The sequence below is a fragment of the Paroedura picta genome, chromosome 10 (assembly GCF_049243985.1).
Source record: "Paroedura picta isolate Pp20150507F chromosome 10, Ppicta_v3.0, whole genome shotgun sequence".
NCBI classification, from domain to species: Eukaryota; Metazoa; Chordata; class Lepidosauria; order Squamata; family Gekkonidae; genus Paroedura; species Paroedura picta.
Window position 1 is genome coordinate 31,751,984 of NC_135378.1, and position 13,695 is coordinate 31,765,678.

Genomic DNA, 13,695 nt, shown 5'->3' on the forward strand with positions numbered 1-13,695 from the left:
GTCTGGCTGCCCGGTGAGGTAGCCAGATCCAGGTTGGGAAACTCCGAGAGATTTGGGGATGGATCCTGGGGAGAGCAGTGCTACAGAGTCTGCAGCCCAAGCAGCCATTTTCTCCAGGGGAACTGATATCTGTAGCCTGGAGATGAACTGTAATTCCGGGGGATCTCCAGGCCCTGCTTGGAGGCTGGCATCCCCACGAGGCAAGAGATGCTTGGAGGTGGTTTGACATTGCCCTGACCCCGCATCACGACCCTGATTTGCTTAGAGGTTGTCCTTCCAAGTGCTAGCCAGGGTAATCCCTGTAATGTAATCCATTCATCCAGCCTGCTGGCGATTTGGTGGGTAGTGAGAGAACTGCTGATTTAAGGAAGTGGCTCAACACCAGCTTGGAATCCGGTCTCCATATCAAAGGGAATGGCACTTGCTGAGGTGCATGCATTTGATTTAAAATCTCTCTCTCTTCACACACCATCTCAGGTGTTTACCTTCTGACACTGTATATGCTGTTAAATGCCAACAATGACCTTCAGTTCTTTACAGTCAGTTTGCATTTTAAGGTATTGTGGAATGTCAATAATTATGATAACTTTTGGAATACAATACTATAGCTGTTAGCACTGCCTTGTAGAATGTATGAAATAGAAATACAAATCAGCTTAATAGATTATTCACATATTATAATGGTTAGCTGTGTTTGACCGTAGCCATAGTAAAGAACAAGAGTCCAGTAGCACCTCAAATACTAACAAAATTTGCAGCAGATTATTAGCTTCCAAGAACCCCTGTTCACTTCTCCAGATATAGCTAGAATGTAAGTACATCTGTCCTATATATTGGAAAGTGGAGTGATTTCAAATGCACAGTGATATTAGCAGGTAAATGACAACAGCAAGTGAATGTGGGGGAACATTTTATTGTATTTATTTTTTTATGTATACCTCACCCCTCCCAGCAATGCCTTCCAGAGCATTCAGCTGCTGATCTAAGAGTAGCACTTCTCTTACAAAGGAATTTCAAAGGGAGATTAGAGAAAGATTGCACCTGATAGTCAGGTATTGCCCCTGATAATGAAGCTGAAGGCAATGCATCCTCCTGGACTAAATCGAGACCTAGGCTTCCTGTCTCATTACCAATGTGGATTTCTGCAAACCTACCAAATCTCTGCATATCACCTCTAATACAATGCTTGCTTCTGTCACTCATGTGCTATTGCCTTTTATTGCTGTGCCCAGCATGTGGTGTTGAAATTCCAAAAGTACCTGCAGGCTCAAAACGTTTGGAGACTCCTGTCGTAAATACATTCTCAAGGGGTGGGGAGAACAGTCTCCATACTAACACCTGTGAAATCTTGTCGAAAAATATTGTTCAGGCATAACCTTAAACTGTGTGAGAAGTTTTCCCTTTCTGTCATGTAATCAGAGCTGATCACTTCCAATTTAGAGCAAACCATAATTCAGTGTTAAAGATGAACAGTCAGTGATCAAAGTGTTTTCAAATTATGGTTTTCTATCTAGGGGCTTGCAGAGTGAACAGCCAAACTATAGTTTGTGTTAAATTGAAGTTATTGATTTTTGAGCATTAAAATGAAGGGGGGTAGGAAATGTATCAAAGCAGGATTTTGTTCCATAGCATTTGGTACTGTGGACCATCTGAAATATCTTCATGTTTTTATGTATCAGTGCTTCCACAACTGTCCCAGCAATGGATTCGTGTGTCTGTGTGCATGTTTTTCCTTCACAGTGGCTGCTACAGGAACCTTTTTTATAGGAGGGAGAAGGGAGAATAGCTCTGTAGTATAAAGGAAATAGACTATTTGGGAACTGCTTTCTTTTTCAAAACCTCTGACTGCTTAACAAGTTTACTTCAAATTTTAATTCAAACACTCAGGCAGAACTGTTTTATAACTGCATATGAGTTATTTCAACTTCATTTATTTAGAGACAAAAACAAACCACATTTTAAAAAGCCACAGGATATTGGGCAAAGCAGTAAAACATATATATTTTAAATTAAGACCAATAGATTTGTTAAAATACTCTGCTGCAATGATTATATGCTATTTTTTTTCAACATTTGAGTCTTCTATGAAGGCTTAAATGCAACAGAAACCTTCATTCAGACTACAATTTGGTAAGTGTTCAAGATAGAAGAAAGTAATTGTAAAAACAATACAATGTCTAAATCATTGTACTTAAAATGCTTATCAGTGTATGTAATATTCCCTGTCACATTCCTTGATATACATTGAAAGCACTTGATATTATTTGCCAGACTGGAAGGTACTAGAGTTTTGGTTTAGTATTTCCCTGAGTCTCTAAATCCCAGCATCGCATTGTATAAAAACAACACTGTCTCTTTGGAAGCAAGTTATAACAGAGAGTTTGATTATAAGGCCCTGTAATTACATAAGCCAAAATACAGGCAAACAACTTTTCATTCACAGCTATATAAAAACAGCTAGGAACATAGTTTAGCTTCAGAATTTTGTACTCATATAAAAAGAATGTGACATTTCCTCTCATTTTCATAATCTGAGCTGGCTCAATAGCTCATGATCTGTCTCGGAATGTCGTTTATTGAACAGCTCCATGTCCCTCCCTCCGTAAAGTTAGGCTAGTAAAGAATCAAAAGACTGAGGCCAACTCTCAAAAGTTATAGCACTAATGCTTATCATAACACATTATTTGTAGTTCTTATATGGTTTGTGTCACCCTTATCAATGTTTTCACTAAAACTGAGTGGTTTAATAAACCTGTTTGGTAGCAATTTGTTGCATGCTTTCAGGTGCAATATGTTTCTCAAGTTCCAAACTGTAATTCAGTGGTTGCAGCTACGTTCAGAAAATTCACCACTCAAGTTCGACGGGGTATTCTCCAACCAGGCAGGCTATGCAATGGCCGACTTTCCCAGTGCGAAACTTGTTGGTCTTTATGTTGTTTCCATTGTCTTGCTTTGCTTTGATACTTTCTTGAACTGATGATACCAATCCTTCTACCGAAAGGTAGACAACACTGTCAGCTCCTAAAGTGGGGACCGGGGGAGAGAAGGTAAATTAAAACAATATTACTTCACTTAAAGCAAATAGCTGAAAACTAATGTGTTAACCCAGCGATGCTGAAGCTCCGGAATCCAAACTAAAAGGTATGTGAGCAGACCGGGCTAACAGTGAAGGTCCTCAGAGATGGCATTCAGTGACCAAAACACTATAGAAAGACTATGGAAACTCTGACCACAAAACAACTCCTTTCAACATTCCCCATTAGGGTTGTGCGATCTGGCCACTGAAGCAGCTGTTTCTGCCTATAGCAGCCAGCGCTGTGCCGCGGGGGGGGGGGGGGGGCGACACAAGCACAGAGCTCTACGGTGGCCAAATCACACAACCCTATCTAACCCCATTAGTCTATGAAATTTCTTGCAACATTGATATATGCAGCTAAACACCTTCACCTGTCATAAATGAGTATGAAGGTAACTATCCTTTTCCATTTGCACAATTTAAAGGTAAAGGTAAAGGTATCCCCTGTGCAAGCACCAGGTCATGTCTGACCTTTGGGGTGACGCCCTCTAGCATTTTCATGGCAGACTCAATACTGGTTTGCCAGTGCCTTGCCCAGTCATTACCGTTTTACCCCCCGTTTTACCCCCCAGCACACACTCATTTTACCGACCTCAGAAGGATGGAAGGCTGAGTCAACCTTTAGCCGGCTGCTGAGATCGAACTCCCAGCCTCATGGTCAGAGCTTCAGACAGCATGTCACTGCCTTACCATCCTGCGCCACAAGAGGCTCTTTTGCACAATTTAGCCCCACCCTATCAACAAATATCACAAGCATAATTTTACTTGAGACTTCTAGTAATAATCAGAACTCCGAATATACCTTTACTTGTGTGCCTCAATGCCACTGGCTTACCATGATGTCAGCTCCTATAATCTTTAGATTATAACCATAGAATATTTATGAAGTGATGCATTAAAAGTGCATCTAAGAACTACCACTGAACAACATATATTGTTTTTGAGTTTTCCAAAGAAATGTACTAGAAGTCTGCAAAAGACACCTTAAAGAAGACACTATAAATAAGTAGTCGGATCTGCAATAAATCTGCAGACAGAAGGGAGTTCCATCAGTAGAACAAGACTTTCTGGTGGCAGCCCAAAGTTATTCCTGGAATGCTCCTCCCGGGGCACAGGTGTGTTGGGGTTCTGCATCAGGTGATGGGGAAAATCTGCAAAAGGCATTTGCCCCTTCTATTAGAAATTTAGTGAAGCATTCAAATCGATACCTTGCTTCTATACACAGTTTTAAAATAAACATAACATTTTACCTATGTAGCTAGCCAGGTCACGAAATTCAGGCTTGTTGGCAATGAGTTCTTCCTTTGTTGGTATGTTTATTCCCATGTAACAAGGAAATCTTATTGGAGGTGAAGCCACACGAATGTGCACCTGAACAAAGATACAGTATTAGGACACTGTGTTTTGACTGCACCATTCAAGGTCCCTGCAATGGGCCAAAGATAAGCTATTTGTTAACAGAGCTAAGTGATTTTGCATTTGCTTTTGAGGACAAAAGGAACAGAACAAACATCAGGAAGATGGAAATAATTAAGCAGACACCTAGGTTTGGGAGAAAATGAACAAATAAGTATTGTGTCCAATTCTTTCCCCCTACTACTCTCCCTTTCCATGCTACCTGATACAATTGCTGCCAGCTGAAACAAGACCATTTCCTTTGGTGCCAGTTTGGTGTAGTGGTTTGGTGTAGTGGTTAGGAGTGCGGACTCCTAATCTGGCGAGCCGGGTTTGATTCTGCACTCCCCCACATGCAACCAGCTGGGTGACCTTGGGCTCACCACGGCACTGATAAAACTGTTTTGACCGAGCAGTGATATCAGGGCTCTCTCAGCCTCACCCACCCCACAGGGTGTCTGTTGTGGGGAGAGGAATGGGAAGGCGACTGTAAGCCGCTTTGAGCCTCCGGGTAGGGAAAAGCAGCATATAAGAACCAATTCTTCTTCTTCTTCTTCCTCTTGTCTCCATCTCAGGACTTCAAGCAACATTCACTTACCTCTTTAGCTCCAGATTCCCTCAGTAGTTTAATTATGGGTGAAATGGTGTTGCCTCGTACAATGGAATCGTCAATAAGAACGACACGTTTCCCTCTGAAGTTGTCGGACAATACGCCAAACTTTTTGGCTACTCCAAGCTGTCTTAACCTCATGTTTGGCTGGATGAATGTTCTTCCTACATATCTGTTTTTGCACAGTACTTCTATGTAGGGTAACCCACACTGAAAACAGAAAGAATTTAAGGAACACTACTTGACGAGACAGCTTAAAAACAACTTACACAGAGATGTTTAGAGGAAGCAGAAACAGTTCGATTTTATATTACACCTTTTAAGAACCTTATATTTTGCTCACTACATTTTTCATCCTACATGTTTTTTGTTGATTATGATTGCACAGTCACCAGACACCTCACGGGGCTGTTTAAGGATCTCTGTGGTAGAGAGTGGCTATTTTAAACTAGCACACAGATGTTCCAGGATGACCATAAAAAAGCTTGGTTGTTGAATATTGTACCTATTTGTGACTATTAATAAATTAAATGAAAGAAAGGCAAGGACACGGATTTCGCGGATAAATTAACCCACAGGAAGAAATGTTGCAAATATCTTAGTACTACATTACAAATATTTGCATTAAAAGCATTTCTGCAAGAAAAAAATAATAATACAGGGATTCTTTGGGTTTTTTTGGGAGGGTTATCATCTGGGCTTGAGATTACAGTGGGTGGGAAGATAGTTGTGAGTTTCCTGCATTGTGCAGGGGGTTGGACTAGATGACCCCCCAGGAACCTTCCAACTATGATTCTAAAAGATAATAAAAATAAAACCATCAAATAGTACCTTTTGTGCATAGCCAAGGGCTGCTGGGGTTGCAGATTCTGGGACTGTGCTAACCAAATCAGCTTCCACTGGAGCTTCAATAGCTAGCTGTTGGCCACATCTCCTCCTTACAGAATATACCATCTGACCTATGGAGATTGAGAAAAGCTGGAGTTTTTCTATATATCATAGATGTGGATGTCTCTATTTTTTTCCTTTCATATCCCAAGATGTATTTCTACAGAAGCAGAAGTCCAGACCAAGTCTGTATCTGCAGGCAAAGACTGCCATAGTAATTGTCACAGCCCAAAACCACTATGGCCCCTTTAGATATTCCCCTGAACAAGCAACAGCTAAAGGAAAGGATTACTTGGAGACAGCCCTGCCTGTCCAAGCCACAATTACCATGCTCATTTGGGCATACAAGGCTGTTCCAAGAAAGTGTGTCAACATAGACCAGCCTTTCTCAACTTCTTTACCATTGAAAAACCGCTGAAACACTCCTCAGGCTTCCAGAAACCCCAGAAGTGGCACAATCATGCAGAATGTGGTTGGGAAACAGAGCTGTGTACCTGCCCACCTGGGGACCCTCCCCTTCCCACCCCCTCCAGATCCATCATTGGCCATTTTGGGAGGGGGGAGGAAGTGGGTCAACATGAACATATATGGTCATTTCACTCAATAAATGATTAACAATTAAAAATATATATTAAAATTAATTAACTCCCAACCATTTGGGAAACCCTTCCAGGGACTTTAAGAAACCACAGAGAAAGTCTGCCACAGAGTCTAGTCAGTTTCCCGATTAGAAAAAGATTTGGTTTTTATACCCCTTTTGCTCTATCCCAAGGAGTCTCAAAGTGGCTTACAATTGCCTACCCTTCCTCTTCTCACAACAGGCACCTCCCTCTCTCTACAGCAGACATGTTGTCAGGTAAGTGGGGCTGAGAGAACTGTGACAGCCCCAAGGTCACCCAGCAGGCTTCATGTGGGGAATCACACCCATGATTCAGCTACTACACCACGCGTTTACACAAAACTCTAATTACTGAAAAGACTTAAATTAGGAATAAATATTGAAACAGTGAAAAGGCACTGACAATGCATTATTTAAACTAGTTCATTTCTTTGTTTGGTTTAAGAGGAAAGTTTAAAAGGTCACTTTCTTTAAAGATGGTGCTGACTAAGGGCAGCTCTTGTCAAAGATGTGGATGTCCTATACAGGCCTCAAAAAGAGCACCAACGGATTTCTTATTCCCTGGTTCTGTTTTTTAAACCCTAAAAATTCCACCTCAGTAAATAAATCAGACAACTACCATGTCCTCAGTGCCCATTGCCAATCAGACACCTAGAAGCAAAGTAACTTTGTTTCCAGAAATAGAATAACATGGGTCCTCCTCCAGGTAACAAAGACTATTAACATGCTAGTTAAGTATTACATGGGGGGAAGAAAGACCACACAGTGTACAATTAATTTATGGAATTCACTTTCATGGGCAGTTAAGAAAAGCCACTGGCTTAGATGGCTTTAAAAGAGGACTAGTTCCTAGAGGACAGGCAGGGATGCTGCTTTCAGGCTTGCTTTTGGGGTTCCTGAAGGCTCAAGGTTGAGCATTGTGGATGGTCAGAATATTGGACTAGATGGACCTATGGTCTCACCTAGCATGGTGTTTGTGTGCCCTTGAAAGACAGCTATACAAGGTGTTCCTTGGAATGCTAGACAGAGTCAAGTTGTGACAAAGCACTTGCTGTATGTAACAGATCAGATTAGAGAGAGGAAATGAAACATCAGTTGTAACAGGGTTTCTAATGGGGCAGTCCTAAACAGAGTTGAACTTGCAACAGAGGGTGGGGTGACACCAGCAGCAGACGCTCAGGACTACTAAATTCAAACACAATAAACTGATGATACCCTCTAGGACAGCCTTTTTAAAATCTTTTGACTGTGGAGGAACCCCTGAAATGCTTTTTAGGCTTTGGGGAACCCCAGAAATGGTTACGTCACGTGTTCCCTCAGAGAAGTGGGTGCGGAAGTAAGATGCGGGAAAGATTAATCGATCAATTGATCATTTACCATTCCCAAAGTGCAGAAAGAGACTAGGCCTGTAGAAGTGGGCTCCAGTGATGCCTAGTGATATCAGCAGCCATCTGAACTAGTGGGAAAGGCCACACAACACCCGGGAAGCTCTTGTGTAACCCCAGAATTCCCCAGAACCAACCCTGGTTGGGAATGCCTGCTCTAGGAACACTGAAATAGGTCAAATGTGAATAACATTCTTTTAGTGACACCTTTCTGACGTATCCTCAAAAGTTGAAAAACATGCCCCACCCTTCCATAGACTTTTCCAGAATCTTCCAAATACAAGGTCTATCCATTTAAATTCGACAAAACAGATTTTGCTACTTGCCTTCAAAGATGCTGTCAGGCCTTGCAAAATATACATATTCAAAAATACAGAACGCTGATGCATCTCCCTCAGGCCTTGGTACAACATCTAATGTCTGGATATCATGTCTGGATATCTTCACAATTTCTCCAGGCATGACTTCACGATAATATCTTAAAAATAAGTTTGCATGAGTTAAAAATCTCCATAAACTTTATTGTTTTATACACCTACAGCAATTTGAGAATTAATTAAACAATGCTGAGTCTTTGGACCGGAAATATGCAATAGGATCTACATTCCCTTGCAGTGTTAGCTTTGCTGGTAATACTCAGAAACGTGGGGGAGGAGGGAACCAGGAATGCTGGCCGGTATTCACTGGAGGAATGGAAGACTAAAAATATGACACGGCAGATAAACTAAAGCTCAGCTCCTCTCTCCCTCTTTTAAGTGCAAGCTTCTGATGCTTCCATGGCTCTGAATGCTTGAAAATGTGGGCAATGCTGGAATGAGATTGGGAACAAGACTTGAATACCCACCATGGCCTCCTTGTGACAGCCATAATAAAACAGCGCAAAATACAAGAAATCACAAAAACGATCAGTTTTGAAAAACCGCAAAGCAGCAAATTCACCTTGACACCAGACTTTAATTTTTTTTCTCCCCCCTTCATCGCACACAGTTGAAATTAGCTTCCATGGTAACTTAAAGAGATATTGAAATATCACAGAAGGTCAGAATAATGCTTCCATGTTCACCTGACATAGCAGAAATATTGCTAGTTTAAGTGCTTTCATGGCAACCCAAGCAGAAGGCAAATATTAAAAATCAAGTGCAGACAAGTTGCCAATAAGCTGCACACACACACATATGGCAAGACCACATGTTAAAAATACCATAAAAATAGAAGCATGCTATTCATTCAAATTTGCTCTTTAATTTAAAGGGATCTGCTTCTATCTGCCGCCTAAAATTCTTGTGGCAAACTTGTCCGAGTGTCTCCTTACCAGTCATTCAGTGCTTATTAGGCACTTCTTGCATACTGGTGTTACATTTGTCTGCCACATTCCAATTTAATACCATAATAACCAGATGTTCTACAGTGAAAATCCAAATGCCTAAAAGGCTCAAGTTTTAAATTAGATGTCATGTTTTCTCCTAGTCAACCCACATAAGATGCATGACATCATGCCTCCCCCCCATATTATTGTCAACAGCAAAAATACGCAACATGTTGATGCCTTGTCACACTAAATTTATGGTGGAGTGAAGAGTTTGATGTAAGATGTACAGTGTTTGTGGAAGTTCTACATCTCCACCATGTGTTGTATGTTTATGAAAACTTTAGCAATTTTTCCCATTTGCTTATTCATAAAATTGGCAAATCCGTTATTCCAGAAGTTCTTTGTTTAACATACTGGTCTTATTCCTATATTCCTTATTCTTATTCCAAAGTATTCCTGTGCAAATTCTATAGAGCAACATTGTATCTATCCTCAAAAAACGGCATATAAAAAGAGACTCATTCCACAGTTGCGTGGGTGCAAACAAATTAGTTAATGGAATGAATGTGCTGTTTCCAAACCTCACACCCAGGAGCCTAGATGTCGCCATGCTGTTAAGAAGTAGTTAGTTTTCACAGATTACCTTTTTATTCCTCTAAAAAGGGCATGTCATGCCATCCAGCTTCCTTAACATCACTGGAAGTTGGGTAGTGACTTCAACAAGATTCAATGGCAAAAACTACCTAGTGATTTAACATCCGTTTTTGTGTACACAACTTATAAACAGTTCTGCAGGGCCTGCAAAAAGGAGCTCTTCCGCCAAGCATTTGGTTGAGACCAGACATAACCAGCAGCGACTGAAGGGCCCCTGCTCCCCCCCTGCTCCCCCTCAGATCTCCACCAGTATGGACCTGTTTGCATTGTTTCACTGTTGCATTGTTTATATTGTTTATACTATTATATGGTTATAACTATTAGTTATTATTATTGTAAGGTTATTCACATGTTATAGACTGTTTCATGTATTGTTCTTTGTTCTTATGTAAACCACCCTGAGCCTCTGGGGAGGGTGGTATATAAATATAATAAAATAAATAAATATTAAACACACTTACTCTGCACCAATAGATAAGAAGCTACAGGATTCTGAGGAAACAACCCATCCTTCTGTTTCAGAGTTCTTTTTCCCTGTAAGAGAGTGCAAAACTGTAGTTATAGTACTTTCACAATCTTGTATCATTAAAATGTGTTGCAAAATCCCATTACCTGTTTCAAATTATCTAACAGAGTTGATCATTTCTCAGTACAAAGTCCCTTTAGTTCCCTTATAATACAGCCTGTAAAAACACTGAGTCAGCCTACAATGTTATCTTGAAACTAAATATGCTTATTCATTTAAAAATGACTGAAAACATGAAACACACGCACAAAAGAAAAAAAACCTAAACTTTAATCTGTTTTGTGATGAATATGAAATGGGGAAACACATTTCTATCAGCAGATTATTGGTTTTTCATCAGGATTAAATTCTCGGGTTCATATCACCCAAGCAACCCTTCTCTCTTGATTCTGTTTAAGAGTATTTGAAATATTTCTGAAAATACTCTAGATGCATTATAGGGTTTCCTTGTTTTAAGAAAACACTACCATTCCAGATGGGCAAATTCTTGAGAATTATTATTTGGCATATAATTATTTCAAGACCTTCATTAATAAATAGTTCTAGCATGGGCCAGCATATTGTAGTGGTTAAAGAACAGCCGACTCTAATCTGGCAAACTGTGTTTTGAGTCCCCGCTCCTCCACATGAAGCAAACTGGATGACCCTGGGCCAGTCACAGATCTCTTAGGGCTGCTCTTGCAGTGCAGTTCTTTTAGAGCTCTCAGGCCCCCCCCCACTTCAAAGGGCATCTGCTATGGGGAGAGGAAGGGAAAGGTATTTGTAAGCCCCTTTGGGTAGTGAAAAGCAGGGTATTTTAATAACTATTTCACTTGTAAATGTATCTAGTAGTGGAGTGGGTAGCTCACACAGCAGCAAAATCAAGCAATTTGCAAAGGCACCATTTTTACCGTAATATCCAAGTATTCAGAAATATATGACTTTGTACATTAACTAAGGTTTGGGTTTGTTTGTTTTTGTAAAGTGGTAGTTATTTAAAATGAGCACAAATTCAGCTGCCTAAGCAGGGTTAAAGTATAAACCTACTGACAGGCTAAGTAAATCTTACCTTTTCCATTAAGATCACTGACTGGCACAAGGCGGCCAATACAGAGTGGACGGTTCCCATAGGGATCTCGCACGGCATAAATAATATCTTTATGCATCACCAGAAGGGAATACGAAGTAGGCGTTTCATTCATCAAGTTTTTGATCCTGAAACATGAGAATTAATTTAACACATTGTCTTTATCTATGCGAAGAATCCAGACAATTGGTCTTATAGTTTTGTGCAACTGCAAAGCTGTTGCTGGTTCCCGTTCTTTCCCGGAAAATTGGATTCTTACCTTGCTACCCAGTCTGGGATATCATCATGCTCCATTGGGGGTGTGAAAGCCAGCAGCTGAGTGATCAGTTCACTGTCAGAACTGGTGGATAATCCTACACCATGGCGCATCAGCTATTAAATAAAGGACCAAAAATGGCACCGTCAAATCTCTGCAACTGTTTTTTACAGTTTTAACAGATTTAAATTTCCTGAAGATAAAATGTGCATGAAGCAGTTAGGTACATGCATCTGTCAACTATTTGAAGAGTACTTTCTCATGTATCAAAGCATCTAACTTTGTAACTTTCTGTAAATTTCAGAAAAACAAGGAGCTCATAAATTTTCCCAATGTAGAGAACTGCATATATGGACAAAGCAGGAAGAGCTCTGAACTTCCTGTGGACCCTGACAAGATAGCATAAAGATTTGTAAAATAAACAATAAAGAAGAAGACTTGGCCTTTATACCCTACTTTTCACTACTGAAGGAGTCTCAAAGTGGCTTAGAATTGCGTTCCCATCCTCTCCCAACAGACACCCTGTGAGGTAAGTAGGGCTGAGAGAGTCCTGACAGAACTGCTCTGTGAAAACACATTATCAAGACTGACAAGCCCAAGGTCACCAAGCTGGCTTCATGTGGAAGAGCGGGGAATCAAACATGGCTTGCCGAATTAGAAGCTGCTCTTAACCACTACACCTTCGCCCTGCCTTACTAAGCAACAGGTATGAGTCCACTCATATGAGAAGGGTGACAAGAAAGGTTGACGGCAAGACAGAGGAATTAAATTTATTTTTATATATAGTGTTTCATACAGAATCTTCTCCCTCTTTTAGGAGGTGCCACATTTTGTACAGAAAACTGGAGGAAATAGAGCTTCCACAGTAACAGAATGGACAGTGACAAATGGACTGAATTTCTCTCCCCCAACATTTACTAGCAGATTGTGGAGGAAACCTGGGGGTATTAAGGATTACTATCAAGCATATATGCATTTTGTTACACCAAACAAAACATGATTCTGGCCATGTGTGGAGCATGAGGAATAGGGATGCCTGCCTCCACGGGGGATCCTTTGGAATGAAAGCTCATCTCAAGAGTACAGAGATTTTTTTCCCTGGAAAAAATGGATGCTTTGGAGGGTAGACTGTATGGCACTGTATCCCACCAAGGTCCCTGTCCTCCCCAGACTCAATCTCCAGATTTCCAGGACTTTCCCTGCTTGGATCTGGCAATCCTACCCCCCCATTCCCCGCCAGTAGCCAGGGGGTACCTGGCAACTCTAATGAGGAGGCATAGTTTAAAAACTGCTAGACTAATTCCTACCTTTCTTCTCAGTCGTGCTGCGTTTGTCAGCTCCCCATTGTGGGCCACAGCAATCTTCCCATGCAGTGTTTCCACAACAAAGGGTTGACAGTTATCTAGTACAGAGACTCCCGAGGTGGAGTATCTTGTGTGGCCAATTCCAAGATTTGAAACATACAACTTCTTCAGGCTGTCTTCACTGAACACATGATTAACCAGGCCCATTCCCTGAAAAGCAGAAAGGAAATTGAGTAGGAGATCCCAGTGTCCAGAAAATTTTAGCAAATTAAAACTTGTCAAATGTGCTCACAAAAAGTCTTGTTAGTTCAGCTTTTATATCAAGAACCAAAGGGGGGTGGGGGATATTATTCTGGAAACAGAACCAGAAAAACCCAACTGAAAATAGTTAGGACCTTAAAAGGTTGTGGGTCTGTGTAACATCATCAGGTAATCACAAAATTATATGACTTTTATTATGTACAACTTTAAAACTTTTAAAATTAAAAACATACATACACAGCCCGTAGGCCATTGTAAGAACAAAGACAGATAACTGTAAAACAGAGAAAGCAGTTTACAAGATAACATCCTTCAGATTTTTGCGCTAGGGATTGTTTACTGCCTG

The 13,695-nt window shown here is 40.7% G+C and overlaps 1 protein-coding gene across 1 annotated transcript in view; it reads right to left on the bottom strand.

Annotated features, from left to right (window-relative positions):
• Positions 1-1,915: 1,915 nt before the first annotated feature.
• Positions 1,916-13,695, bottom strand: part of PPAT (phosphoribosyl pyrophosphate amidotransferase) — a 47,826-nt gene continuing 36,046 nt past the window's right edge. Inside the window, exons 3-11 of the mRNA XM_077302053.1 lie at positions 13,092-13,298; positions 11,788-11,900; positions 11,511-11,656; positions 10,398-10,470; positions 8,300-8,451; positions 5,913-6,040; positions 5,070-5,291; positions 4,327-4,447; positions 1,916-3,021 (exon numbers count right to left, since the gene is read on the bottom strand). Coding sequence (XP_077158168.1) covers positions 2,846-3,021; positions 4,327-4,447; positions 5,070-5,291; positions 5,913-6,040; positions 8,300-8,451; positions 10,398-10,470; positions 11,511-11,656; positions 11,788-11,900; positions 13,092-13,298 — 1,338 coding nt within the window. The 3' untranslated portion in view covers positions 1,916-2,845. The remainder of the gene's footprint in view (positions 3,022-4,326; positions 4,448-5,069; positions 5,292-5,912; positions 6,041-8,299; positions 8,452-10,397; positions 10,471-11,510; positions 11,657-11,787; positions 11,901-13,091; positions 13,299-13,695) is intronic.